Source organism: Erpetoichthys calabaricus, chromosome 14 (assembly GCF_900747795.2).
Source record: "Erpetoichthys calabaricus chromosome 14, fErpCal1.3, whole genome shotgun sequence".
Lineage (NCBI taxonomy): Eukaryota > Metazoa > Chordata > Cladistia > Polypteriformes > Polypteridae > Erpetoichthys > Erpetoichthys calabaricus.
The window spans coordinates 56144914-56172598 of NC_041407.2; the positions used below are offsets into that span (position 1 = coordinate 56144914).

A 27685-nucleotide genomic window follows, 5' to 3' on the forward strand; every position below is an offset into this window, starting at 1 on the left:
GGCCCCTAATGTGTGGAATGGTCTGCCTGCTAACATAAGAGATGCCCCTTCGGACTCAGCTTTCAAATGAAGACTCACTACTTCAGTTAAGCATATCCTGACTAAAGCTGCTGGTTAGCTTTGCATATTGCATCTCTGTTGTTAGTCATTAGTACTAAAACATAAGTAATATGATAGTTACAATTTGTTACTAACCTTCACCTAATCTGTTTGTCTTCTTGGTACTCAATTGCGGAACTGCCCTACTTCCAAGGGTTTTGACTGCCTAAGGTAAAGTCATCTCTGATGGAGGATCACAGGAATCGTCGGTTAGAGGGGTCCTTTCATCGTATTGGCTTGCCCAGCGCTGGCTCAGCTGTGGAATGAATGACCAATATGGGGAGGCAGCTTGATGGCCAAGGTCTCCAGGACTCTGAGCAAATCCAAATTGTATTATGTGATTTCATCTACTGTTGAATTCTGCTCTGTACTTGTAATATTTCTATTGCACTATTATGTTGTATTGAAGATTACTTCTGTTCTCTTCTGAATATTGTATTGTATTTACCCCCTTTTTTTTGACACCCAATGCACGCCCAACCTACCTGGAAAGGGGTCCCACTTTGAACTGCCTTTCCCAGGGTTTCTTCCATTTTTTCCCTACAAGGTTGTTTTTGGGAGTTTTTCCTTGTCTTCTTAAGTGTCAAGGCTGGGGGTCTGTCAAATGGCAGGGCCTATTAAAGCCCATTGCGGCACTTCTTGTGTGATTTTCTTACTACACAAAAATAAATTGTATTGTATTGTATTTGCTCTCTGTTGCCACCTGGGGTATAACTGAAGAAAAAGAAAAAAAGATGTTCTCTAATAGGAGAAGAAAAGCACAGCAGTAGTCAATTCTAGGTGCGGTTTGGATCAGTAGTCCCAGCAGCAAGTGCAATTCAACTGGTGGGCTGTCTTCCAGTCCATGGCCCTCATGCATAACGCCATGCGTAGAATTCACACTAAAACATGGCGTAAGGACAAAAGCGGAAATGTGCGTACGCACAAAAAATCCAGATGCATAAATCTGTGCGTTCGCCGACTTCCACGTTCTTCCGCTCCATAAATCAAGGTCAGCACACATGCACACGCCTGCCGCCACTCCCAAACTCCTCCCAGAATTACGCCTCTTTGAATATGCAAATCAATATAAATAGCCCTTAAGCTCAGCATTCTGTGAAAAGGCAATGGCAAAAGCACGGGGGAGAATAGAAGAATTTCAGTGAATACCAAATGGAGGCAAGGAAAAAGGTACTATTTGTTGGTTTAAACAGTGGTATAAACAACAAAAGGAAGTTGATCGAGTGACATAGAGTGTCGGAGAAACTTGAAAGCTCAAGTTCACAAAGACGCAAGGTGCCCGAAATAAAAAAGAAGTTGTCAGATATCAAAGTCGCCGAAAAAAGGCGAGTTGTAGCTCACCGTCTGAGTGTAATATGTATTGAGAAAATCTTAGAGAATTAACCTTGAGATAAAAAAGTTATCATGTTGTATTATCAGTGTGTGTTTACTTGTTTTTGGGCAAGAAGCTGGGAGCTGATGCTTTTGTAATTGATGACGCTTTTCAAAGGATACCTTCCATCCTTTGCCCCTCCACCTCCTTCTGCTGTTTTTTCACAACTGCCAAACAATTCTGTATCTCTCTTGCTATATTTTCATTTTGCTTGAGTAGACATCACCTGCAAGAAAAGATGCCAAAAGTGGAATGGTCATTGGCATCTTATTACTTCCAATTAGATTAGAGGGAGAGTTAAGACACTCAAGTTTTTTGTTTCTCTGTTGGGGTGGATGGCTGGAGACCTTACACTTCTGGGATGACTTGATAGTAGAAGAACCAGGGGAGAAAACAAGCACAGGACACTACCTCCCCCAAAGCGCTAAGTGTCAGCCCCCACTGGGTTGGTACAGCATCCCACAGGGCACACTGTTTTTGGCTTTAACCCTGTTGGGTTCCGGAGGTGCTGCAGGAATTGGTGTGCCCTATTTTATCAGGCTTCCACCACACCTAGGATTACTTCCAGATCATGCTAATGGGCCATCTGAACTGCTCCCGGGTGCAGCATAAAAGGAACAGCCTTACTTCATTTAGGGAGTCAGAGTCAGGAGGAAGGGAGATAAAGCTTGCTGGAGTGGAGGTAGATAAGCAGAACAACAGAGAAAAAGAGTGCTTTTTACTGTGCATTGGTGGGAAACGGTTGGAAAGCATTTCCCATAGCTGAACTTGTGTCCACGTCTGTCTCTGTCAGGTTTAGGGAGCTGTTGTGCCCCATGTGGCCAAACTGTATCACTATATATGTGCTGTTAATAGTTTTGATACAAGTAAAATATTCAAGTAAAAGCTTAAAAGTCAATGCATTTGTCTGATTATTACCAACTAGCCGACGCCTGTCGTAGCATACGGCGGTGTAAGAATAGGAATGGAAAACGGTGAGAAAGGAATTCAGAAATCAAAAAGGAATAAATACTTCTTGAAAGATGCAGTGTGCATGTAGAATTTCCGGCCAAGCAGGATTACATGTGAAAGTGATAAATAAATCAGGCTTTCCGAATTTACATACTATGGCCATGGCATCCTGATAGTTTTGTTGCATGTACCTTGGACTTCCTGGAAATATGGACGGTAATATGATCATTTTGCCTACACGTACGCTGTTATTTTTAGCATCTGCTAGCAGTGCGTCTGATAGTTTCACGCGCAGATGGCATTGAGTAAGCCTTATTCGCTTGCCGGTTCTTTTATCGGGAACATGTTGTAAATCTTTGTGCCAGCCAATGTCACTGTAAGGGAATAAAAGTGGGTAAACCATAGGATCACAATTCATATTGAGTGTGGAAATCTGTTTACAGGAGTTGCCTATGGGATAGATGCAAATATCCATTTCGGCAGGCGTTTCGCCATTTTCTCCGACAAAAATCGCTACAACATCGGTGTGACATGTCGGGGCATTGTATCATCGTAAATCCTGCCTAGGGTTTTCCTTGAAAACCATTCATATAGATGCTGTTGGATTGGACTGAGCGATTTCATGCATGTGTTTGTATGATTTAGCAAAGGGGTGATGGTTCTGAGCATGGAATCTAGCTGGAGAAGTAAATTTTCACTGCATGCAGAGTCTGCTTTATTTTGTAAGTGTATTTCAGTAGCTGGTGCTGTGTCAAAAACATTCAACTGTCCATATCCTGGAGAGGTAGAAGTGTTAGCGTATAGTGGAGAGATTTGGTGATAAATTTGCCCTTGGGCGGGATCGGTTTTGAAGTGGAAGCAGGACGAACCAGAAGAGAAATATATAGAAGAGATTTATTACCAATAAGCCAAAAAGCTAGATTATCCATTCCTTGTCTAGCTGCGGCCCCTTGAGGGCACAAGAGGACATTCTATTGGTGTTACAATAGGGTTGAAGTAAAGACAATCCCATTTAGTAAGCAGGAACATGATAAAACAAAGCCCAAATGAATGTCATGCCTAACTGACAAGTACGTTTAAACAGCCCTACCTTTGCAGGTATGGTGAAGAGTAAAAGGCATGTGCAGTAGACAGCAATGAGGGGATAGTCCAACTTGACGCCAACGGTCATCAAATAATTGAAGTTCTACCAAACTATTGTGATCCTTACAAAAAGGCAAAAGAACTTCATACCTGCAAAGTGCATGAATTTAATGGCAAGTAAAGAAAGGTGTACAGTAACATTGTTGATGTTCTTGTAGGTTGTCTACAATCTAATACTGCATGTAAAGTTTCATCTCTTAGCCCTTCTTCCTCAAGAGTTTCCCTAATGGCTGCTGGTTGACTTTGCACCTGCTTTCTCAATTGCAGTAGAAGACAGTATGTTCATTTTTAAAAGGAATAGTCTGCGATGTCATTCTTGAATATCATAATGTGCTGGCACACAGGATAAAAGCAAATGAGTGTTAAATTGCAGCAGTGAATGTTTTTTTTTTCCAGCAGATTATTTGCTAAAAGATTGAGCTGGCATTTCAGAGGATTAATCTACTTATACTTGTCTCTGCTTAACAGTGTTCAACTGTATGGTTTTCCCAGCAGGTGCTCACTCTTTGCAAAGTTAATGTAGTGCCCACTGTGATGTTAATCTAAATTCTTCTTGTTGGTTGGTGTGATAGCTATCTTGATCCTTCTTTTACATCACAAGGAAGTTTAAAACTACGTATAGTACGTTTTTTGTTCATAGAAATTAATACAGAATCAGAGAGTTCTGGATTAATAGAGTAATAAAAAACAGTGGGTTACATAGAAACCTGGAATTTCCCTCTCATGTGGATTATCCCCAAGCACACAAGCGTGCACACTGCTGTTTTTCACAAAGAAAATGTCCAGAAATGTGCCTGGTGATTGCTGCAATAGAGTATCGATCTGATACATAGAAAGACAATGATCCCAGATCAGTGGAAATTGGCATAAAAAATGCACATGCAAACCAGTGCTCTTACTAATGTTTCCTCCTGTGCTAAAAAAAGTTACCAAATATTCTGTCTGATGTTAAAGGGATGTGCTGAGAGGATCACAGTCTTGTCTTAACTATTATTTCCCAGCACTCAGAGGACCAAACCAATCCCTTTCATGAATGCTACTATACTCATGTCACATGAGTTGCTGCTGCCAGAGAAAAATGACAGCCTTTATATGCAAAAAATGTTCTGATTCTCCGGACAATACTGCAATTGTCCAAGTATGACGTTCAAACCGCCAAGGACAGTACTATGTGTACATTTAACACGGCCAGCCTAGTATGTGTTTTTTGTGATCCTTAGCTGGCAAGTGGAAGTGGTGGTTGACCACACAGCCAATATGCTGCTTGCTGTAGGTGCCGTAGGTTTTTAGATGTTGCTCAAGATGCCTTTCTAAGATTTATGGTCCATGGCAACTGTCCTTGCCTGATCGAGGTCAAGGCATTGTCTCTTCAAGTCTTGCAGTACATGCTTGATCCAAGTTTTCTTGGTTGCAGTTTGTTGTATTCTCCATTGGGTGGGGGACCTCCTCCTCCACAGGAGTCAATGTGGAGTCCAGCTGTAAAAGGAGGAGGGTGGTCATTCTGCTGAAATGACCAGAACCAGGAAATTGGGGAAACCAGGCAAGAAACGGTATAGAAATTGAGTATGTGCTTTACGAATCATTAAATCTTACCCTCCGCGAAATGCTACAGAGTGAATTCCCTCCTTTCCCTCTCACTTTTAATTTGCTGCTTATTGCTTAGTTCATAACTGAAATCCACCTACTGTACAGTCAATATGGTCAGTCGTGACTCTAGAAAGAGACCCAAAGCCCACTGGCACTTTTTGAAACTCTAGAGAGGCAGGGGATACACAAATGACAGCAGCCGCAGATGTGTCTTCACATTCCTTGCAGAAAAATTAAATATTAAAAGGCTACCCATCCACACCATTGTGCATCAGCAGAACTTTCTGAACACTATTGATTGGCTTTTTCAATATACATGTTAGTATCGCATGTAGACACAACAGCTGTCAACATCAGCTTCATTCTTTGATAAATGCCTATCAAAGGTTCTGAAAAATCAAACCTGAGAAGGATGGCTGTGGAAGGGGCGAGGGGGACTTGGAGAGAAAGACTGGGTCTCAACAGCTGTCAACAACTTACTGATGATAAAACTTTTGACAAAATGTCAACATGTCTCTGATGTCGCCTAACTTGAGAATGGTTAGCAAGAAAAGAACAAGTGGGAATTATTAAAGAAAAAATCAATAACAGCTTTTCTCAGGTGAAAGCAAGAGTTTAGAATGTGGCAGAGACTGATTCAGCAGAGAAAACACACTCTCAGGCAAAAAATATAAAAAAAGAAGAAACAGCGGTGGCAAATGTGGTCAGTTATATAATGATGCCACTACTTAAATGAAATTAAGTAGCAGTAAACACAATAAAGCCACTACTGTAAGCAGGGATGCTCTTACGTTGCACGTCTGTGCATGCGCGAGAAAGGCACAGACAGATTTGATCTGTTTCAAGTGGTTACTGGAATATAAAATAAACACTTTTGCAAAAGTATAACGAAGCAAGTGTGCTTCTATTCAAGAATAAAACTGAATAACAAAAAATTCAAGCGACAACAAGATACCAAGAAGGCATGTTTCACCAGCATTTGTGTGTCTGCTTATATGCTTTCAATGCTATCTTTTATAAGTAGCAAAACTTTACACTGGCTGTGACAGACTGAAATCAAAGGCTTATTCTTTTTGGGCGCATACACCGTCAGCATGACACTGCCTGCACACACATTCATACATGAAAACGTCACTGTTTGAAAATGCTGTGCCATAAACATAAATTGTCATTTGAACATGTTTTTTTTTTCCATCTTGCTTGTACTCCGTGTTATGGTGCATGCTACAGAAAATGTGGACAGACTCCTTCTTTTTGGGCTCATACACCGTCAGCATGACACTGCCAGATCTAAACACTAGTGTGGCAAACTGCTCGTGTACTAAAGTGACTATAGCTGCAGGTGGAAGTCCCATTTTACTTATGGTGCCAAGCAGAGTTGCGTTGAGGTGCAGCAGTCTATTAGCCAGCAAAAACACTGTGAAGAAGCTGTCTGTTGTTACGGTCCTGCCTTTGTCCAGTCTGATAGCGGTCACTGGACATCTTATCTTTTATTGCTGGTAAAACAAATAGTTATGAGCAGAATCAAGCACAGTACTAACTGTGGTCATCTCTGCTCTTGTGAAAAGAATGGAGATAAACAGCATCAACTCAGAGAGGGTAAAGAAAGTTTGTTGTATCACGTGAACGTCACTGAGAGAATAAAACTGAATAATAAAAAGAAAGCACTAACTTTTACAAGTAGCCAAAATTTACACTGGGTGTTACAGACTCAGATCAAATGTATGTTTTTATTATATTATAGTAATAATAATAGCAGAGCACTACTCAAAACGCGGAACGCTTAGTCTCGAACCAGCAACCTTTTGGTTATAAGGCAGCAGCTCATACCTTTACACCAGCCAGGAATACATATTAGCTTTCTGTTGATTGATGTTTGAGCTTGGGTTTGTTTGTATCTCATTGACAGCAACATGTAAATTGAATGTTTTGGTTTTTTTTTACTTTGGTTACATTCTTGAATAAAAGCGCACATGTTTATTTGATATTTGGACTAAAGTCTTCACATATTATACACTTCATGTCATTATTAGTATAACATGGAAAAAATTTGTGCTTTAGGTATGTGTTCAGCATTTCTTGCCTCGCATTTCCTTTCATTCTACACTTACCCAGATCTTTGTAGACACAGAACACACATAAAATGCATGTATTCCAAATAACAATACACTGTATTATTTACCCTATACAACTCCAGGTACATCACACGCAGATAAGGAGTGTGGAAGTAATCCCCAAGGAAGACAAGAATAGTTCAATCACACGGTCTTTATTCAGTCACAGATGAGTACATGGATTCCATGTTGCAAGGGAGAAGAGCAAAGTTCCCGTTTCAATCGGCTTTTAACATTTTTCATTCCTCCCCCTTCTCCTTACTTATCAATAAGCACAATATGTTGATTTAAGCATTTCATCTTACATTGTGTGAATCGGCTGTTTTTATTTTGTGTACATTGCAAAAGGGGCCCTAAATAAGGAAAAGTCATCTTTCCTGTGTCTAACGGATGAGTTCCATAAAAAGAAACTATCCTTTGTCAGCTTACTGCACCCTGTCTTATGACAGATGCCTGCATGAATAACCTACCATTATAGCAAACACAGCGATTCATTTCTTCATTAAATGGCAGCCAAACAGAAATGAGATGTGAAATGAGCCAACAGATGACCAGCTAAATTGGAACGTCAAAATCCAGCCAATTTCACTCCAACCGGTTTCTTAATGAGAAGCCAATTCTCGCTCTTAATTAAAACCGTTATTGAATATCATGACCTGTTGCTGCTCTCACTCTGCTACAGAAGAATGTTGATTTTCTGTTTTTTCTAAGGCCACTGTCACAATGTGAAAAATTAACAACTAACTGAGTCACGTCAATTAAAACTAAGGCAAAGCAAGTTAATCAGCAGCAGAAATGGCTCACTAATTAATGGTTAGAATGAAAACCTGCAGCCATTGCAGCCCACCAGGGCTGGAGCTGGGCACCCCTGCTTTAGACCCAACAAAACTAATTTTAGGCCATTTTGAACATTATTTTGGCCAGGAAATTTCACCCTGACGATAAAGAGTAAACCAATACGTGTCTGCAGCAAAAATGATCTGAAGGACTTAAAATTACACATGTCACATACACCAACCCAGGGGGTCACCACCTAATGGGCTGCAAGGGGGCAAAGTTAGTTCTCTTCACAAAACTTTGAAAAAATTAGGATTAGTAATACAGGCATGTGAAGTGTCGCTTTTATGCTATTCCTGGTTGCTGATCTCGAACATGATATTTTTGCTCTTCGATTCTTTACTGTTGGTCTTCTTCAAGGTCAGTGATTCTGATCATGCTATTTTAAATTTTTGATCCTTTACTTGAAAATGCACCAATTTTTATAACAATCGAGAATGTTGAGGTTTTAAATGTTTTAAATTGAAGCACAAATTGTAATATTTCAAATATTTGATTCAACTATTCTTGATTATTATGTATGTCTAACTGCAGAAGTAAATCATCACATTTCTTATTAATGCAGTTAATTAGGGCAATTTACAGTAATTCAGACTTTTTAATTGGTGCTGCTTTACCAAAGCTTAAATATAAAGCACATCTGAATTGTCTGATAAATCAAGGCTCAAGAGAATGTTAGTTTAACAATATCTTATGAGTTATACTCTCAAACAAGTCTTCCTCACTATTATGTACATCTTATAAAAATTGTAGAGTATTAGGTCAATCGAGGTTTTTTCAAAAGGAACGTGCCATGATATATGTGATCACAGAGCCCTTTACATATTACAGAGGAATAATTAGTTTGAAGGAACCACCAGCAAGCAGGCACCAGGCGGCAGGGGGAAATATTCTGTTAATTTTTGATGTCCTTTAAAATAGCAATTGACATTACGTAGTGTATGCAAACAACAATATTAAAAGTAATCTTTATACAATTTAAAACTATAAAGAGACAAAGTAGATTTTCTCACACATCACAGGAGGCTGTAGCTATTCAGCTCTAGCATCATATGTACAGAGAATATTGCTAAAAGCAATTTTATAGATACCAATGGATCATGTGTGTGTGTAGTGTGGGGGTGAATGGATAAGGCTAAGGATTTCAATGGTTTTGAACATGGAATGGTAATAGCAATACATGTGTGGGCACGGGTGTTTTAGGAAGAGGAGCTCTCCTTGGATTTTCATCAATGACAGAACCACGCGTGTATTGAGAATGAGCAGCAATGAAAAAAACATAATAGCTTGTGGTGGTCCAGTAATCAGAAATGAACTAATAATGAAAGGCTGAGAAATGATGTGCCATCTGGCACAAAGTAAAAGAAGTGACTGAGAAAACCACTAAGTAACAAAATAAAAGTGCAGTGGCCAAAGCCTCAATAAAATTTTTTGATTTTGCTTTATTTCAAAAGAAAGTCTAACTAACTAAACTAAAGAGGCTTTTATTTTCAAAAAGAGAATAAACTAATGTCAAAACAAAGCAAAAGAAAACCTTATAAAACACAACAAAAGTGTCTAAAAATGTTTTAGGCCTTTTGGAGCACAAAATATGGATGATCTTCACAGGGCTTAAAAATTTTTGGGTCTTCAGAATCAGACATGAGCTTCTAGGTACACCTATGTTACATAGCGTTAGCATTTGTTGTAATTGCTGTCTTTAATTTTTTTCTGGGAATTTCAGAACGGATTTTTACAATCTATACATCTATTTTGTTTTTTAATTTTTTTTTTTGATCTAAAGAATCTGATTCTGAAATTTAGTTCTGACATACAGTTGTCCTGCGAAACTTAAATGGTTTTAGCATTTTCTCATGCTGGGCTGTGGAGAAAAGTCTGATTCCTCAATTTATGGCAAGACAGTGTCCAACTCCATATGTAATTAGATTAATATGTTTACTAGGTTGATTGAAAGTACACAACGTACAAGATACAAGTGATTTCATCATTGCCAGCAGGAATCATCCAGCTACATTTTAGCACCTTTACCTGTTAAAGTATGGGTTTGAAGGCTGCAGCGATGTTGTTATGGCTTTTTTTATATTATTTATTAAAGAAGTTACAAACATTGTGTAGCATTAAAAATAAGAAAAAACCTAGCAAAAGTTTTAAAAAGGCTATATTTCTATCAAAATGCTAGATGAAAAAATTGTTTAATCGATTAAGTATATTTGAAATTGGAAATTTTAACACATTATATTACAATTTACACTTAGTTGGAGTCAGTGCATTTTTTTATCAACTCCAACTCCAGTAACCTGATAATTTCTTCTGATTCTGACTCCGCAGCACTGTTCCTGTGATGCCATTTTGTTTGTTTATGGGCACTGGCATTTTATCATAATTACATCACCCGTTGCTATGCCAATCTTTCCCACAACCACCTGGAAGTGCGAGACGAGTGATATAATCATCACTGTATAAATGTCACTACATGTATTCTCAACTCATCTGAGATTAATATTAAAGCAAAAGAGGCTGTTGTGTGATTTTTGAAAGTACAACTCCTTCTGGCTAATGAAATTCTTTTTGGTACAAAGAATTTTCGTTGCAACTTTCTAATTTTGATGACAGATTGGTTTGATTTTTGGTTTTGACCTCGGCCTGTCTTCCTGACTACATTTCATCTCCTGCTTCCTTTTATTAAAAGTAAGCACTGTCTCGTTCTGAGATAGAACAGCATAATGATATTACTATGTAGCAACACAATGAGACATCATACCACAGCAATTTGACATGACAGAAATCATAAAATTGTAGCAGAAAATGAACACAAAATCAGAATCATGACAAGTAGCAGATGAGTACTGTCAGTTAACCAAACTCTAAGTGAAGTTATTGAAGAGCTGTTTGCATCTTTAAAATTAAAAATGATTAGGCTATTCCCACAATAATAATAAGAAATGAAACTTAGAGATACAATGTTTCAGCTGTATGGACTTCATAAGCTCTACAGTATTTTGTAATCATTATCACATACCTTATATAAGATACACAACATTTTTTCCTGTTTTCCAATGTGAGAACAACCTTCACGTATTGTTCTTTTAAATCCTGAGTACACTGCCCCAAAATCAGGCATAACAGTATCCACACCTGATCATGCCTTGCTATGGTTGTGCTGTGGCAGCCTGTGAGCCAAATAAATTCCACTTGTGTGAAAGAAAAATATGCAAGAGCTGTTGAAGTGCCGGCATCACTGAAAAAAACATTTCCTTACATGATGAATACTTGATAGGAGGATTTCCTGGTGGCACACGGCCAGCATACATACTGTCCAGTTGTTCATTCATCACTATCTTAACAAACTCAATTTGTCTAATACAGTACTGAAGAGTCGTGACAAAAAGGACATTCATTAAAGTCCAAATAAATTAAAAGGGTAAATAAAAAAAGAAAAATTAAGCTTTAACTCACAAGCAGTGATTCAAAGAAACACCTCCTTGACTATGCCTAAGACATGATGTAGCAGAACTGTCTGACCCCTGCCTGGTTATAAAAAACATGCTGATGTGCCATGCAGTAAAATACTCAAAGAACAACAACAAAATTGAAAAGGTGAACTCATTTTTATGAAGGTTACTTGTTTATTCCAACTTTTTTTTTAAATTAATTATACTTACATTGAGCAGCCATTTTATTAGATACACTGGTCTAACAACCAGGTACAATAGACAAAAGTGAGGCTCATGCACTCAACAAGTTGTGGAGCCTGCATTTCAGAAATGCTAGGCCACTTCTACTGAAAATGAACTATAGTTCTTGCTACTCAGCTGTTGTGCATTTGTACTCTATATCGTTTGCTGCATCTCACCCTATAAACATTAGATCTGCTGACTGAGAGGCCACTACATTCAAATGGATTTACTGTCATACTCCAGAGCTATTCAATGGTTTCCACAGCCTTGTGGCAGGGAGCATTGACCTGCTGAAAAATCCTTTGTGTGGATACTGTTGGAACATTGTTGCCATGATTGGATGCACCTCATTGGTCATGATATTGAGATATCCTGTGGCAAAGACATACAGCTGTGTTTTTGATAAGGAAGCAATGTATGGCATGTTAAACATATCCCACATCATTACATTATCACCACCAGCCCACATTATTGACACCTACTGCAGCAGAATGATTCCATCAACTCATTTGTTTTTTTCTGGTCATCCTATCTCATCAGAAGCTGCCAAGCAGCCCAGTGATGAATGCCACTAGTATGATCAACTCCTGTCTCCAGGGTGCCAAAATTTGTACTGCCCTGAGTTGCTTTATTATTTTGTCTGATTTTTATCACATTTTGGAAAAAGAGAACAGTAGCTGAAACGTGACAAAGTTTAATTTTAGTTTCTAAGTGTACAGTATATAGTAAGGGGATCCACTCCTAACAAAAGCAGTCAGGTCCAGTATGATCAGATAGAGTTATATGGCTTTCCAATTTCCAGAAAATGCACAGCTGCTTTCTGACTGTATAACATATTCTAACACAAAGCCGAGTGTTCCTGAACATTTAAAGCCAAAGGACACAAGGACAGAGTTTGATTGTAATTCAAAATAGTCCTGAGATGTGACAACTGTCATAACAAGCCCACTTTTTCATTATTTATTCACTGATTTCTTTATTTATCTCACATTTTATTTCTCACACTAGTAAGGTTTTCTTGGCTGACTTTCATCAGACTGTTTACACTACACTTAGCTGGATATGCAAACAAGCAGCCCTCTGTTACACTGCGTTCTCACACATGAAGTCCTTAGGCAGCCTGGCTGGAAATTTTCATTCTCATTTATAAGGAAGAGTTCAGTAATCTGTCCAAATAAATTATAATGGGCTCAATCCAAAAATGTGTAAAAAAACCATTATATGTACTGTATGGGTTCTAAACCACATTAGAGTTTTTGAAAATTGAAACAGAATTGAAACCAGACAAAACACCACTAAGTGAGAGTCCACTATGAATTAATGAAGCACTGCTTTATATAGTTCCTGTCTAAGCACCTACAAACGCACTTAACAAATCAAAAATAACAAAGAACTAAAGTGAAAAAAGGCACAATATTTGTATAAAGCAGTCAGTTGTATTTATTGCAATCACAGTACTTAGACTTAAAGAAATAAGTAACAAAATACACTGCCTGCCAAAAAAAAAAGTCACCACCAAAAAATAAGGTCACACACTCTAATATTTCATTGGAGCGCCTTTAGTTTTGATTACGGCACGCATTCGCTGTGGCATTGTTTTGATACGCTTCTGCAATGTCACAAGATTTAGTTCCATCCAGTGTTGCATTCATTTTTCACCAAGATCTTGCATTGATGATGGTAGAGTCTGACCGCTGCGCAAAGCCTTCTCCAGCACATCCCAAAGATTCTCAGTGGGGTTAAGGTCTGGACTCTGTGGTGGCCAATCCATGTGTGAAAATGATGTCTCATGCTCCCTGAACCACTCTTTCACAATTTCAGCCTGATGAATCCTGGCATTGTCATCTTGGAATATGCCCATGCCATCAGGGAAGAAAAAATCCATTGATGGAATAACCTCATTCTTGGAGCACATACTGTTGCTGAACCTAGACCTGACCAACTGCAGCAACCCCAGATCATAGCACTGCCCCCACAGGCTTGTACAGTAGTCACTAGGCATGATGGGTACATCACTTCATCTGCCTCTCTTCTTACCCTGATGCGCCCATCACTCTGGAACAGGGTAAATCTGGACTCATCAGACCACATGACCTTCTTCCATTGCTCCAGAGTCCAATCTTTATGCTCCCTAGCAAATTGAAGCCTTTTTTTCCGGTTTGCCTCACTGATTTGTGGTTTTCTTACGGCTACACAGCTGTTCAGTCCCAATCCCTTGAGTTCCCTTTGCATTGTGCGTGTGGAAATGCTCTTACTTTCACTATTAAACATAGACCTGAGTTCTACTGTTGTTTTTCTTCGATTTGATTTCACCAAACGTTTAAGTGATCGCCACATTTCTTCCTTGAAGATGATGGGTCCCCACTATCCTTCTAGTTTTTAATAATGCGTTGGACAGTTCTTAACCCAATTTTAGTAGTTTCTGCAATCTCCTTAGATGCCAATGATTTGACCCTTCTCAAACAGACTAACATCTTTTCCACGACCACGAGATGTGTCTTTCGACATGGTTGTTTAAGAAATGAGAAGCAACTCATTGCACCAGTTGGGGTTAAATAACTTGTTGCCAGCTGAAAGATAATCGCCCATGCAGTAATTATCCAATAGGAGGCTCGTACCTATTTGCTTAGTTAAATCCAGGTGGCGACTTTTTTTTTTTGGCCAGGCAGTGTATAACATTCCCAGCCCCGCTTAATGCAATATAGTCTCATGGCTGGAAATAGGTTCCCCTGGCAAGTTCAGATTCAAGGTAGGAGCCATAACTGGATGGGGTGCCTCTGGCAGCACTCATACTCACAACCAGGTGAGAAAATGTCAGGTGTATTCTCAGACAAAGAAGGCAAAAGTACCAAAGTATACTGTGTACATATACTCATTGTATTTGAAAGTACTCCTTGCTGTATGCAGCAGTTGGAAATCTAGCGTCTGCTTATGGAAGGTATAAAGCTACAGCATATAAAATGACATTGCTCAACAAAGGTTGCTTTTTTGGTCATTGTTTTTGAAAAGCTGTCATGTTCAACTCTTTTGAAATCATCTCTTGAAAAAGACAAGAATTTTCAAAAGGGCAAACAATTATAAATAGCTGGGAGCTCCCTAAGGCATAGATCTTATCTGTCAGTCGGATATCTGGTAGTTTAAAAAAGTCATGAATTGGTAAGAGGATGATAAACCGGCTTCTCAGAAATTCTAAACTGAATTAAAATATGAATTTTAAATTCCACTCAGGGCTGAGCATTAAAAAGATGCCATGCCAAGCATCCATTATGCTTTTATTTGGTATAAGTCCTTGAATTGATTTATTTTTTATAATCTTAACCAACATTTGAACATCTGTTTATTGTTCTGCAGCAATCAAACCCAAACTGATGAGAGGTTCTCTTCTTTCCCACAGGACAACCAGCAGAAGGCTTCTGGACATGTTCACGCATCAATACTCCCACATGGTCTCTGCAGACTTGCGCTCCTTCAGGTATTCCAGCCACCACAACCTCATTCCTCCACTCTTTTACTGAATTTTAATTGAAAAGTTGCACTTATTTTTCTTTTTTGCATACTTTTTGCTGAATATTTAATTAATATAAAATTGATACATAACATTCATTCATTATATCCATACAGTACAGTGCTTATAGATAAATGTGTTTACATTCTGTTTGTTGGTTTTATTGTATTTGATAATCTGTGCACTGTAACTGTAACATTTTCATGGTGGAGGCTTTTAATGGCAACTTTTAAATAAGTGATTGACGAGATAGTGCGTATACATATATAATCCTTTTTACTCAGAACACCTGCCGTTCTCACATGCAGTAAATGACTACTCAATCAATGAGCCAATCACATGTGAAGACAAGGCTATTTATAGCATGTATGGCAGTTATAAACCAATCAGGTGTTTGTGTGTAACTCATAGTAAAAATATTAAAGATTTAACTGGCTTTCAGCACACACTGGCAGAGGTTTTCAAGATGCTTACCATTAGTCCATACTGGAAGCAGCACCCAAAAAAAGCTAAGGGTCTGGTGGAGGTAGAAATGACTTGAGCAGAGTAACAGAAAGGCCACATCTGTTAGCTGACAGCTGAGTACTACTGTAGAACAAGCCATATCCGAATGCACAACTTGTCTTGTTTTAACATGCATGTGATATAGCAACCACAGGATGGATTCAGATGTCTAAGGCAGTGTCTTTTCAACTACTGGGTTTTGGACATGCTTGTCATGAGTCTTCACATGACTGTGTAGCAAAGTTAGCTGGGTTAGTCCAAGCATAACTTTTATTCCGCCCTCTATTTAGTGTGCAAAACAATTCCATTTACTTGTCACAAAGCAATAGACAGCTTTCATTTCTATGTCAAGAAAATAAAAAAATATTCCACACGATACCACCTACCCTGTCACAACCAGTGAAACAATCCTAATGAAGTGACTGACAAGCAAAGATACGAATAAGAAAGGGGGCGAGAGGAGACAATGACCGATGAGATTGTAATGTATGGCAACCACGGCACTAGTCTGAAATGTCGAAATTAAATTAACTGATGTGGCACAAGAATGATTAATAATTTTTTCATTAATAATATGTTTAATGTGCACTTTTCTATTTTAGAAATACAGTATTCAAGTGAGAAAAATGCTTGGAATGAAGGTAAAATTTTTACTTTACTTTATTATTATTTTGGCCATTGTTATTTGTCTGTTTATGGCTCTGTTGTCATTATGATAATAAACCTCTTCTTGGAACCCTGTATGGTATAAAATTTCTTATTTGGGTTGTTCGGTTAAAATTGAACCCTTGGTTTAAGGCAAAAAGAAAAATAAAGAAACAACAACTAAATAAATAACCTGGAAGTTGAACAATTAGAACAAAACATTTTCTGGCCTGTTAAATTACAGCATTTATTGGTTCATGCTGATGATAGAACCAGGATATGAGAACTCTAGGATTCTATAGTTACATTCTGCTAGTTGCTATCAATGCAGGCTGGCAGTGGCAGCTTACTTATGTGGGACATGGCACACATCATGTGATTTGAAACGAGTAAAGCAAGGTTTTATTGTCAAAGGCTACTTGAAAATAAATGCAATCACTTGCATTTCCTTAATGGCTGCAACATGTCCATTTCTAAATAGGCCTTTTCAGAGGATAACTGGCCATGCCACAGGGCCAGAACAGTTTTGGAATGGTTTCAATGAATTCAGGAGGCATCCATTGTCATTGGTTATCACTCACTTCAAAAATGTGATGAGTGATGAGACTGAATAAGAGGTTACCAATAGAAAAAGCCTTCATTAAAAAAAATCTAGATGTATACACATGCATAACCACCCTTCTTCTGTTTTACATACAGTATAAATGATTTTTTCTGTCTTCCATACTGATGAAAATAAGAATGTCGTCCACTTTTATGTTTCTACTGTACAAAGCTTTCATACAGAAATTATTTAAAGAACAATCAAAAACTTTGGCAGCATGGTGTTTACATTTAAAAGCAATAAAGGAAGATAGTTTCACTAATGCTCTCTTTTGTTAAGACTCCTCAAAGAAACTCCATTTTATATGGTGAATACTAAAATGATCACCATCATGATAAAGACAGAAACCAATCATCCACTCGTCTGTTCATTTTGTGATCCTGCCAGTTCCAACTCAAAGTCAGAGGCTGCAAGGCATTAACCAACTCTGGACTGGGTGCCAGAGATAAGCTAATGCATACAAATTCTAAACAAATAATCTTTTGATGTAGGTCATACCTAATATTTTGACAAGACAAAGGAAAAGTACAGTATTAAGGAAAAGTGATGTCTCTAGGCTCTAATACTTCACCAACTAAATAAAGAGATGAACCACAAGGTAAAATTTTCATTTCTGGGTATTCTTTTTCATGGAAAACACATATAAATTTGGAATGAATCAAAATGTTTTCTTAATTCACCTGTTTTCAGAAGCAAGGTTTTAAATGAAATGCTGTAGTGTAACCAGTCCACCCAGGGATGATGCTAGGCAGCATCCGAACAGCTAAATTAACCCAAGTGATTTCCCAATGCCTTATGTTTAACAATATGGCATTACAACATGATATACATTATTTATAATGCAGATGACCTGATTCAAACCACTCTCTATCTAATTAACTTGAACAAACTTTCTTTTTCACAGCAAATTATATTCTGTTTCATATTCCCCCTCCACTAAGAAGTGTTTCATTAGAAAATAACATTTTGTCTGGTGCACTATAAAGTAACTATTAACAACTGAACCTCAATACAGGACATAAAAACAAAAATCAGAGGTACAGCAAATGAATTCCAAGTTTCAATTTTCCTTCCCATGGCAGACTATTTATACTTCCTACCAATAATATTTCCAAAATTCAAAACCAATTTAATAACCAATTTTATTAGTGTTTTGCAATCCATAACTTGGAGTTTTCATTACATTCCCCTTAAAAAGTGTTAGTGAGTGTTGCATTTTTCCCATCATTTTATTATTACAAGCTCAAATGTATTACTCTATAATATCAAAATTTGTAACAAATGCAAAAAATAAAAATGTCTGAATTTCATAGGTTAGTCAACTTCTTTGCTATGAGCTTCCAAACTGTGCTCTCTTGCCCCTAGTTTTGTAGCTGGGTCCATCTATGGTTATTTGCCTGTTAACACAAATTGGCCAAATTAAATTTGTTTACATAAGAAGCTACAGTACGCGCTGCAGTGGGAAGTCTACCATTAAGGCCAAATGTATGCAAGTCCAGATAACAGAAAGGAGGAGGAGCAGATAAAGAAACAAGGATAGGCCAGGAGCACAGACCTCCAGAAATCACACTGCACACAATATGAAACCACAAAGGAAGTACACACCATCCTAAACTACGCAATTAGTCAAAAATAAACATGGCCAGAAAGGTGACAAAGAATCCAATAACAGTCCTGATACAAACCTGTCCACAAGACAATAATCTAAGGATGGTCATAGATACAACATCTGTCAAAGTAGAAGAACAGAAGCATTGTAATAGCAGTGTTTACAAAAAAGACCAGTGGCTGACTCAGAAGCCATGCCAGAAATTATTATACGAGGGACGTTTAAAAAGTTTCCACACTTTTTTTACCTCTATTTATTAAGAATTTCAAAAACAAATTACATCACTTTTCTACATATTCACCTTCCTTTGTGATGCTATTTTCCCAGCGTCATACCAACTTTTTAATGTCCAATTACTACTCCTCCTGCTGTCACCGTTTCCAATGAAAATACAAAAGTATGGAAAGTTTTTGAACATCCCTCATATGTATGTATATTAAATGAAAATGAAACTATATTGGGACAGAAATGCACACATTTATCAAACACAAAATATGAATGCAGTCTTGAAAGTAACATGTCAGCTACTCATCCTCACACTCGGGTTATTTCAACAGCAAGAACTGCTTGGAACTCTGATTAAAATAGAGGGAAAATCATTGAGGAGAACTTGCTTCAGATTGAAAAACACATTAGACTGGGACAAGATTAAACCAGTGATTTCATGCATAAAACTAAATCAACTTCACAACAAGAAAATAAATATCATTGAAAGCCTAGCCCAGACTCGAAACCCATTGGAAATTCAGGGTAAGACTGTGGCTTAACAATATTTGCGATAAAGTATGGGATTAAATCTCCAAACTTAGGTGCAAACCTCACACAGACATCAAAATACTTAAAGGTGAACTTTCTTTGAATGATACTTCTACAAAGGATTTATTCAGAGGTTGAATACTAAATTCTTTTGCATTTATTGAGTTCATTATTATAATCAAAGAGGAAAAAGATTTATACATATACAGTATAAATTCACTGAGCACACTGAAGCAGATTTTGGCAATCACAAAATGTTCTTTGTAAACAATCTGTGCAACTGGCTGCCACATTTGGAAATTAGTGTTTTAATGCAGTGGTGCAGAGAGAAGTACCAAAGAGTGTGAGAGATGCAGGTTTGCTTCTGCATTAGCTTTGTTGTTCAGTGTGATTATGTATTGCTGCACATGACCTCCATAAGCTTTGTCGGGTTTGCCTATGACAGAGTATTTTATTATAATAGCAAAGCCTCCTCACCGTTCCTTCTTTACAAATTTGTGGTTTATGTTTATTAGAAATTGTATTTTTAATTTGTTTTCAAACTTTCCACTTGTAATGCTGGTGTAATTAAATCATTTACTAATGTTTTTTTTTCCCATAATCCAAACTAAACCTGGGCTGATTTAAACATGTGTTGCTTTGAGATTTATTTTCACAATGCAAGAGTGTCTAAAAAGAATAGGTCACTAATGCCACCATGATGTTATATTCTATACTGTATGTTATAGTCAGGTTGAAAACAGAGCCGCAAGAAAGAGGGGCTAATAAAAAATACATAAAAATATGCATGGCTTTGAAAACAACACAAAAAACATGGGCTTATCTAGTGAGATGTCTGTTTGATAATACTCATCACAGTTCTTGGCATAACCCGTGTACTGTTTGCACAACACGCAACCTCTTGTGCTAATAAAAATTGATTTAATTTATTTATCACTACTTTGTTTTCCTTTACAGGAAACGCTCTGTCATTCTAACACTTAATGGTCTTTTTTATCATCTTTTCTGAGAAGGTTCTTTAAAACATAATAGTTAAAAACATTTCTGAAGCTTGTGTATTATACTTTAAAACTGTTTTATGCCATGAATTTAATATCTGAAATGATTAATGAAACTTTTTCATTCACAGTAATGTCTATTTAATTGGTTAAACATGGAATCGGGATAGCCTGAAACATTTGACTACATTATTACATATATTATTATTTTTTCCTAATGACGTACAGATCACAAGTGTGTGAAGATGGATTCAAGGAACTAGAAAGCTAATTTCCTTATACCATATCTTCTACTGGCAACCATTGTTATACAAACATTGTCTCATAAGCTAAAATTATATTTTCAGTAGCACTTGCACAATACACTGTGGAAAAAATGGGAGACACAATGACAGTGTGGTAGCACTGCTGCCTTGCAATAAATATACTAGGGTTTGCGTCTCGGGTCCTCCCTGCATGGAGTTTGCCTGTTCTCTCCTTGTTTCCTCTCGGTGCTTTGTTTTCCTCCCACACACTAACATGCAGGTTAAGTAGATTGGTGATGTTCATTTGGCCTGGTGTGTGTTTGTGTTTGTGTGCGTGTGTGTGTTTGTGTTCACTCAGTAGTGGAATGGTGCCCAATCCAGGGACTGATCCTGCCTTTTGCCCAAGGCTTTCAGGCTCTAACCTCAACAGATCCTGCTCAGGATTAAGCAAGCTTAGAAAATGGTATGGTACTAAAAACATTCTACCAATCTCTAAGATGTGTATATATCATCAATCAAAGTTGTTATACAGTATCTTGAGTTTACTGCAATATTATGACAGATTTGCAAGTGAATTTGATGTTTCCAAATTAACTGACAGATTTAATCAAAAACATAAGGACCTTATTTATTTATTTTTAGGTTACTTGCTAAGACAAACAGATTGAGAAGTTATTTCAGTTAACTGCATCATTTGAGAAGATTTACAGTATACATGAACAATGTATGTGTAACAAGAAGCCCACACAATTCTGGTGACACATCTAAGGATCACAAAGCTTTTAATGATGTAGCTTTTGCAAAGCATTCTGTTTTAAATGAGAACAGGAATAAAAAAAATCCAAATTGCAAAATACACATTTGAAATAAACCCAGACCTGTGGGACTTAAGGTCCAGTAACTGTACCATGCCTAATATATTGAATATACAAAATATGATACAGACAGTAAAGGGTATTGTTGTTTAGAATTATCTGCATTATAGGAGACCTTAGTGAATCAAGTTGAAAAGTTATAAAGAAATCCACATTTGATTTGGATAATGTAACATTCTGAAACGGTTTGTATCTTTTAAATTAAAGAATGTATTTTTGCTGCGGTGGGCTGGCGCCCTGCCCGGGGTTTGTTTCCTGCCTTGCGCCCTGTGCTGGCTGGGATTGGCTCCAGCAGACCCCCGTGACCCTGTAGTTGGGATATAGCGGGTTGGATAATGGATGGATGAATGAATGTATTTTTGAGAACTCTTGAATGTCAGAGACAAATATTACCCTCCCTCTTTTGCTAACACATCAGAGTAATCAAGTATTTTAGCAAATGTTTCCACAAGAAAAATATATATTTTTTTATCTTCAGTGAATATAATTATAAAACAAATATTATATCACACACATGATGTGCTACATTTTTTAATGTAATATACAGTACTTTGATAATTGGCAATATATACATTTTAATTTTATATTTCTTCAAAGAACTGATAAGACAAAATACCCATAAGAAATTATTAGTAAAACTAAGAAATGGTGTTTTTAATTAGCTACATGCTTTGAACGATAATGGACTTTAGAGGTTTTAAACAGCAAATACTTTCGTTATGTTACACCGGCGACCAAGAGTACCGGTTTTCAATATGGGATACTAAAAGATCCAACCTACATGTTGGAAAGGCTTTTATAAAGCACACACACACACACATAATTGAAGATTGCTGAAGCGACAAATAGAAACAGCTACAATTAAAGAAAACGCAGGCACTCGTTTCTTTTTTGCCGTTTCTGTGCTTCCAAACCGGCGGAGTTTCCCGTGGCTGGCCGTGGTGCTGAAATCTCCCGCTGCTGCTCAGCGCCTGCCTTGTCTGCACGTCTGGCTTCAAAGCTTTTCCTTCTTAACGCACAGATTCCTTAGAATTGCTCCACTTGCCAGACGAAGATCCTCATTCGCGGTAAACACAAGTACACAGTTAAACGTCTTGTTCACGAAAAGGTGTCATGTTCATTTTTAGGATTATCAGAAGCAATTATTTAATAAGTATAATGTTTTAAACTTGCCGCTTTTTACAACTCTTGATCCGAATGTACATGTATATGTATATAGTGTAATTACCAAAATATACGTTTATGGACGAAGCTTTGGTGCCGCTCAATGGGTAGACCAGGTTACTGCTCGTTTTATCATACGCCAACTGGCTGCACGTCTACACACAGCTATACTGTAGCTTGTTTCCCTCAACAATTTCGTATTAAGACTCACTGCAGATATTGTATCTTAAAGCTCTGCAAAAGGAAAGAATCAAAGAACTTTCGTGAAAATCATGTTGCACGAAATCAAAGGAACAGTGAAATTTTATGCTTCATCACCTAACTAAGAAATGCTGTTGCGACGTAATCATGTCAACTTCGGAACAAATCGGACAATCATTTTGAAGCAAGGCTTTTTGCACTGAATATTAGAGAGACAAATAGTTGAAATAAATAAGAACGAAGCTGCCAAATTCCCAATTTACAACTAATACAAGAAGTCGCACATATCTTGAAGATGTAAAAAACAAGCATTTTCCCCCAGGAAAATTAACTTTTCAACGTTGAAACATTTTTAGTAAGAGATGTCTCCAGTTTTAATTTGTCCTTATTTAATGCAGTGGAATGCATGAACATAATGGCAATTTACAAAGTGTTTAAACATGAAACTGTTTTCTGAGATCTGTAGGTATTTCCTGAAACTTATTTATTTTAAGATATACTTTTTCTTCTTAAAAGCATCAAACTCCAATAGAATGATTAGTAGAAATGAATGTACTGTCACAAAACTGACAATAAGCTAGTCACTACTGCGTTTATTACTGAATACCATTTAACTATTTTAAAATATGAAAAGAAATTGCTACGCAACACTTTCAACATATCATCAAAAGCTAATACATACATCAAGGACTATACTCATGAAGTATTAGTATTAATAATTTAATAAGATTCCCCGATCATACAGTCGGGCAATACTTGCATGAGTTAAGTGTGGGAAAGATCACAAGAAACCACATCATTTACAGAAATGTGAAAGCAATTCCTTGGGAAGAAATTAATGCTGGTAGTGATACAACAGTTTGGTCTTCGAATTTAACTGACACCGTGATCGTTTTGTACAGACTATTAGCACTTTTTCTTTGTATGAAGTGCTATATTTAGGTAATTCCCCAAGACTCGTGCATTATTTGCCAGACAAGCAAGAATTTCCCGTACACCAGTTTATACACCTTTAGAAAAAAAAAAATCATCCCTACAAGATGCTTGAATTAATCAGAGTGTCAGCACAAGTGTTGAGATTTTTTAGGACAAATATGTTCAAAATAACAAAAGCGTTATGTTGTGAAATATTTGAATATGGCCAGTTATATAAATGGATATTATTTTTTGGCGTGTCAAGAGCACAAAGCTGTTTTGTTCTTAGTACAGAACTGTCGCTCTCCTCCAATCAACCACATTACTGCGCCAATTTGTAGCACATAGAAAGCATTACCCGGGTGGAGAGCCAGAAAAAAAGATGTGTACGAGAAACGCGTGCATCCCCTGTTTGACTGTTTAAACATCCTGTGCATGCCTGTCGCATTAGAAACCAGACAAGTAACGCTAAGCATTTGCAAACCTACATCCTAAAAATATAGTAGAAATGTTGATAATACTGATAAAACCTGATAACTAGACCCTTTATTAATAATGTATTTTATTCAGTTAAATTAATACATCTTTACACAACTGCGAAGATCCTGATACAAAAAGCAAGCGTGGGATGCCTTATTAAACCACCGCGATTTCCTCGATATTCAACATACAGTTTAAGAAACAATACCGATCTGTTCCGTAGGTTGCTGATGGTTGGCATTTTGGTTATCGCACAAAATAAGAAAAGCACTGTCTATTTACTTGTAAAATCGCCCGTTCTGTTCTATTTAATAACTTACCGTCTCCTGATGCAGCCAAGAGCCCCGCGTATACGAAGAGAACACGGCTCCAGTACCGCACGACCAAATCCACCTTCATCAGAGCGAAAATCCCCAATCTGCCCAGTTTCCTTGTCCCACTAAACAGGCATTTGCATTTTTTCCTTTGTAGCCCGGGTCCTTCTGAAATCAAAGAGGTCCTCATGTCAGGATTTTGGCAGGGACGTTATCAGATGCTTTTAAAAGCAAGGTGCAGCTTGTGTCGGCGCTGAGAAAAATCCCCATGCATCGAGGCTTCGCTCTTGCAGCTGGAATGAACCATCTCATCGAGACAGCGGGGTTGACAAAGCCCAGGGAAAGAAATCTCAACCAAAATGACTTATCTGGCGGTGATTAAGACTAGTCTTCTTCAATTTTTTTACAGCATTCCAGAAATCATCAAGAAAATGAGATTTTTTTTTCGCAAAGAAACAGGACAAGATCTGTTATTTTACTACTGTAAAGTGCATTTTCCTTCTGTAAAACAACTCGGAACAGTGGCCACCGCAAATCTCCTGCGCAGCACTAGTGCAGTGCAACACAAGCGGCTTTTATTTATTTAGCAATTCTTTATGATAAAGTTGACAGTCAAGCCTCATAAGAGATCGCCGTATTAAAGTTCAGTTGCGCAATATATAAATCATTTCTATTTGATTTTGCAAAACAGTTTTATTGGAAATGGGTCAAACAATGTATGTATGTACCTCAGAGGAGAAACCTGTGGAAATAAATGGAAAAAATGAAAAAAGAAAAACTATATATTGATAGAACTTTTTAACCTACCCATAGTTTCACCGCTGCATTTAAACGCTTAATGATAAAAATTGTTTCGATAACAAGGACAAAAGCGTTATTTATCTGAGCCGTGTGTTTTGAAACTTATTTTATACAAGTAGTTGGCGGAACGTGTGACTTTTAATCAGTTGGTAACTAATAAACAGAAGTATCCTCCTTTCTGTGCTTAAATAATTACAAGGGGACGTGTTTAACAACTAGCTATAGCTTGCACATCCTAGACCGACAAATACTGTAAATTCGCTTCATGTTTTGCAGTTTTGTAAATGGGCACATTTGTGGTTCATAATCAAGAGGAGGGCGGCTGCCTGTAAGTTTACATATGTCATCAGAAATCCATTTCGCAGGGCTCAAAGTAAAACATTCAGGAAAAAGTGCATCACGCATGTGTGTCCGTTAATTCATGTCCGAATACAATTAACAAACATTTAAATGCCACTATCAATTGTAAAACGCCATTCCTTTTCATCATACGCCCACCTATTATCAACTTCTCGTTATGTGGCTGGATAAGAGGCACGGAGATTTCCGGCTGCCAACAGGAGCACTGCGAACGATCAGACGAGGAGCGCGCATTAATTTACACAGCGCGGAATTAAAGTTGACTCCGCGTCGATAATTTGTTGAATAACTGCACTGTATTTATATGACACGTCTAAACTGGCACATATATTATTTCAATCCTGTATCCATGTTTTCTTCGTTTTCACAAAAAAGTAAGAAATGCATTAATTAATCAGATCACGAAGAAATAAATGTATTGCGAAAGTAGAAGCGAGAGAACGCGCCTTGTGCGGAGGGGAGGTGCGCTTAAATGAGCGCATTCAGAAATAAACTGCGGAGATCGTCTGCTGCTTCACAGTGTAACACGGCAAGTACCTCATGGCAGAGCTTTGTACAAGTAGTGCAAGTGCACAGACTGCTTTAAAAGAATAAGACAATTGGCTCAATGTGTGTGTGTGTGTTATCTTGTCCCCCATGAGTCATCAATAACGACTGCACCAGCTGATGTAGACGAAATACCCCTCGTAGCTCGTTCGCACGGCGTTCTTAAGAAAACGCGTTTCAAACGGCGTACACGCCCCGATTACCGGGAGAAGCTTTCATGAGAGTGTTCTGTCCAGAAACTAACAAGGAAGCAGCGTCTATTCGTGCCGCACGTGAAGAAGCGTTACCGAGGCCGCCTAACCGGCCGAGCGAATGAAGCGTTCACCGTCACCGCGGCCTGCCTGGCAGGGAGACTCTCCTAAGAAATGACATCAGCGGCGATCAGGATGCGATCCGAACATTTCTGGATAACCCGCATTTGTTATTTGAAATTTTACCTAATTGATCATTTAGCCCTGTAAGTGTATGCAGGCTTAGGTATATGTATATGCACTTGTCTGATCTGTTAAAAGCTCATTTTGGTATCATATATCTCAGTTTTTATTTTTATTTTAAACATGTTGCTAATTTCTTCACAATGTGGTACAACTTCTAAAAACCCAGTAATTTAATTTCATTCCGTCAGATTATAAGGCTGGAAAAATGAAATTAGAGTCAGTAGAATACCTTTAAAAAGTAGACATATTAGGACACAATATTGACATTTCAGAGAGAATTTAGATTAGAGACCTGACAGAGATGCTTTGTTGTGGAATTACTTGTGAGTTGATGCGTTATAATAACTCCTATTAGCACCTTATGATGTATTTCAATGTATTTAAAATTAAAATATTGTACCACTGACTTGCATTTAGGACTTTATTGTTTACTAGCAGCAGGACCCAGCATTGTAAGTAAGTTATGTGAACATAGAGCTATCTTACTTCTATTTGTCAACAGAAGACACTTTGCCAAATGCAATCCCTTTCTGATGCTCAGAAATAAATTCAGTCAATTTAAAGGTCAAAATCCAGGAAAAGGCACCATTCTTAAAACTTACTGTAGTAAAAAGGAACCAAAAAAACCTGGCACCCCAGGGTCAAAATTTTGTCTTCCAAAGACTTTGTCTCTTCCTGACAAAGTGAGATATTTGTGCAAAATTTTGTTGAGCTAGGACCAAGTATGTGGAATTTTATAAAGAATAAACACACACATTGAGCTATATATGAGGTATAACATTTATAATGAGCTTGTCCTTCACAGGAGTGTTTCTATATGCAGGACTGTTCTTGCTGTGTGCTCACAGCAATTGAGCTCAGGAGCCCAATGACAGTAGAGTGGAAAGCACAGCTTTGAGAATACAGTTCTGTTATGGACACATTTGTGTGTTATCTCCCACTACAT

At 37.7% G+C, this 27685-nt stretch overlaps 1 protein-coding gene across 1 annotated transcript in view; it reads right to left on the reverse strand.

Annotated features, from left to right (window-relative positions):
- csmd2 (CUB and Sushi multiple domains 2) overlaps positions 1–25081 on the reverse strand; it is a 991046-nt gene extending 965965 nt beyond the window's left edge. Inside the window, exon 1 of the mRNA XM_051919055.1 lies at positions 24602–25081. Coding sequence (XP_051775015.1) covers positions 24602–24785 — 184 coding nt within the window. The 5' untranslated portion in view covers positions 24786–25081. The remainder of the gene's footprint in view (positions 1–24601) is intronic.
- Positions 25082–27685: the final 2604 nt, after the last annotated feature.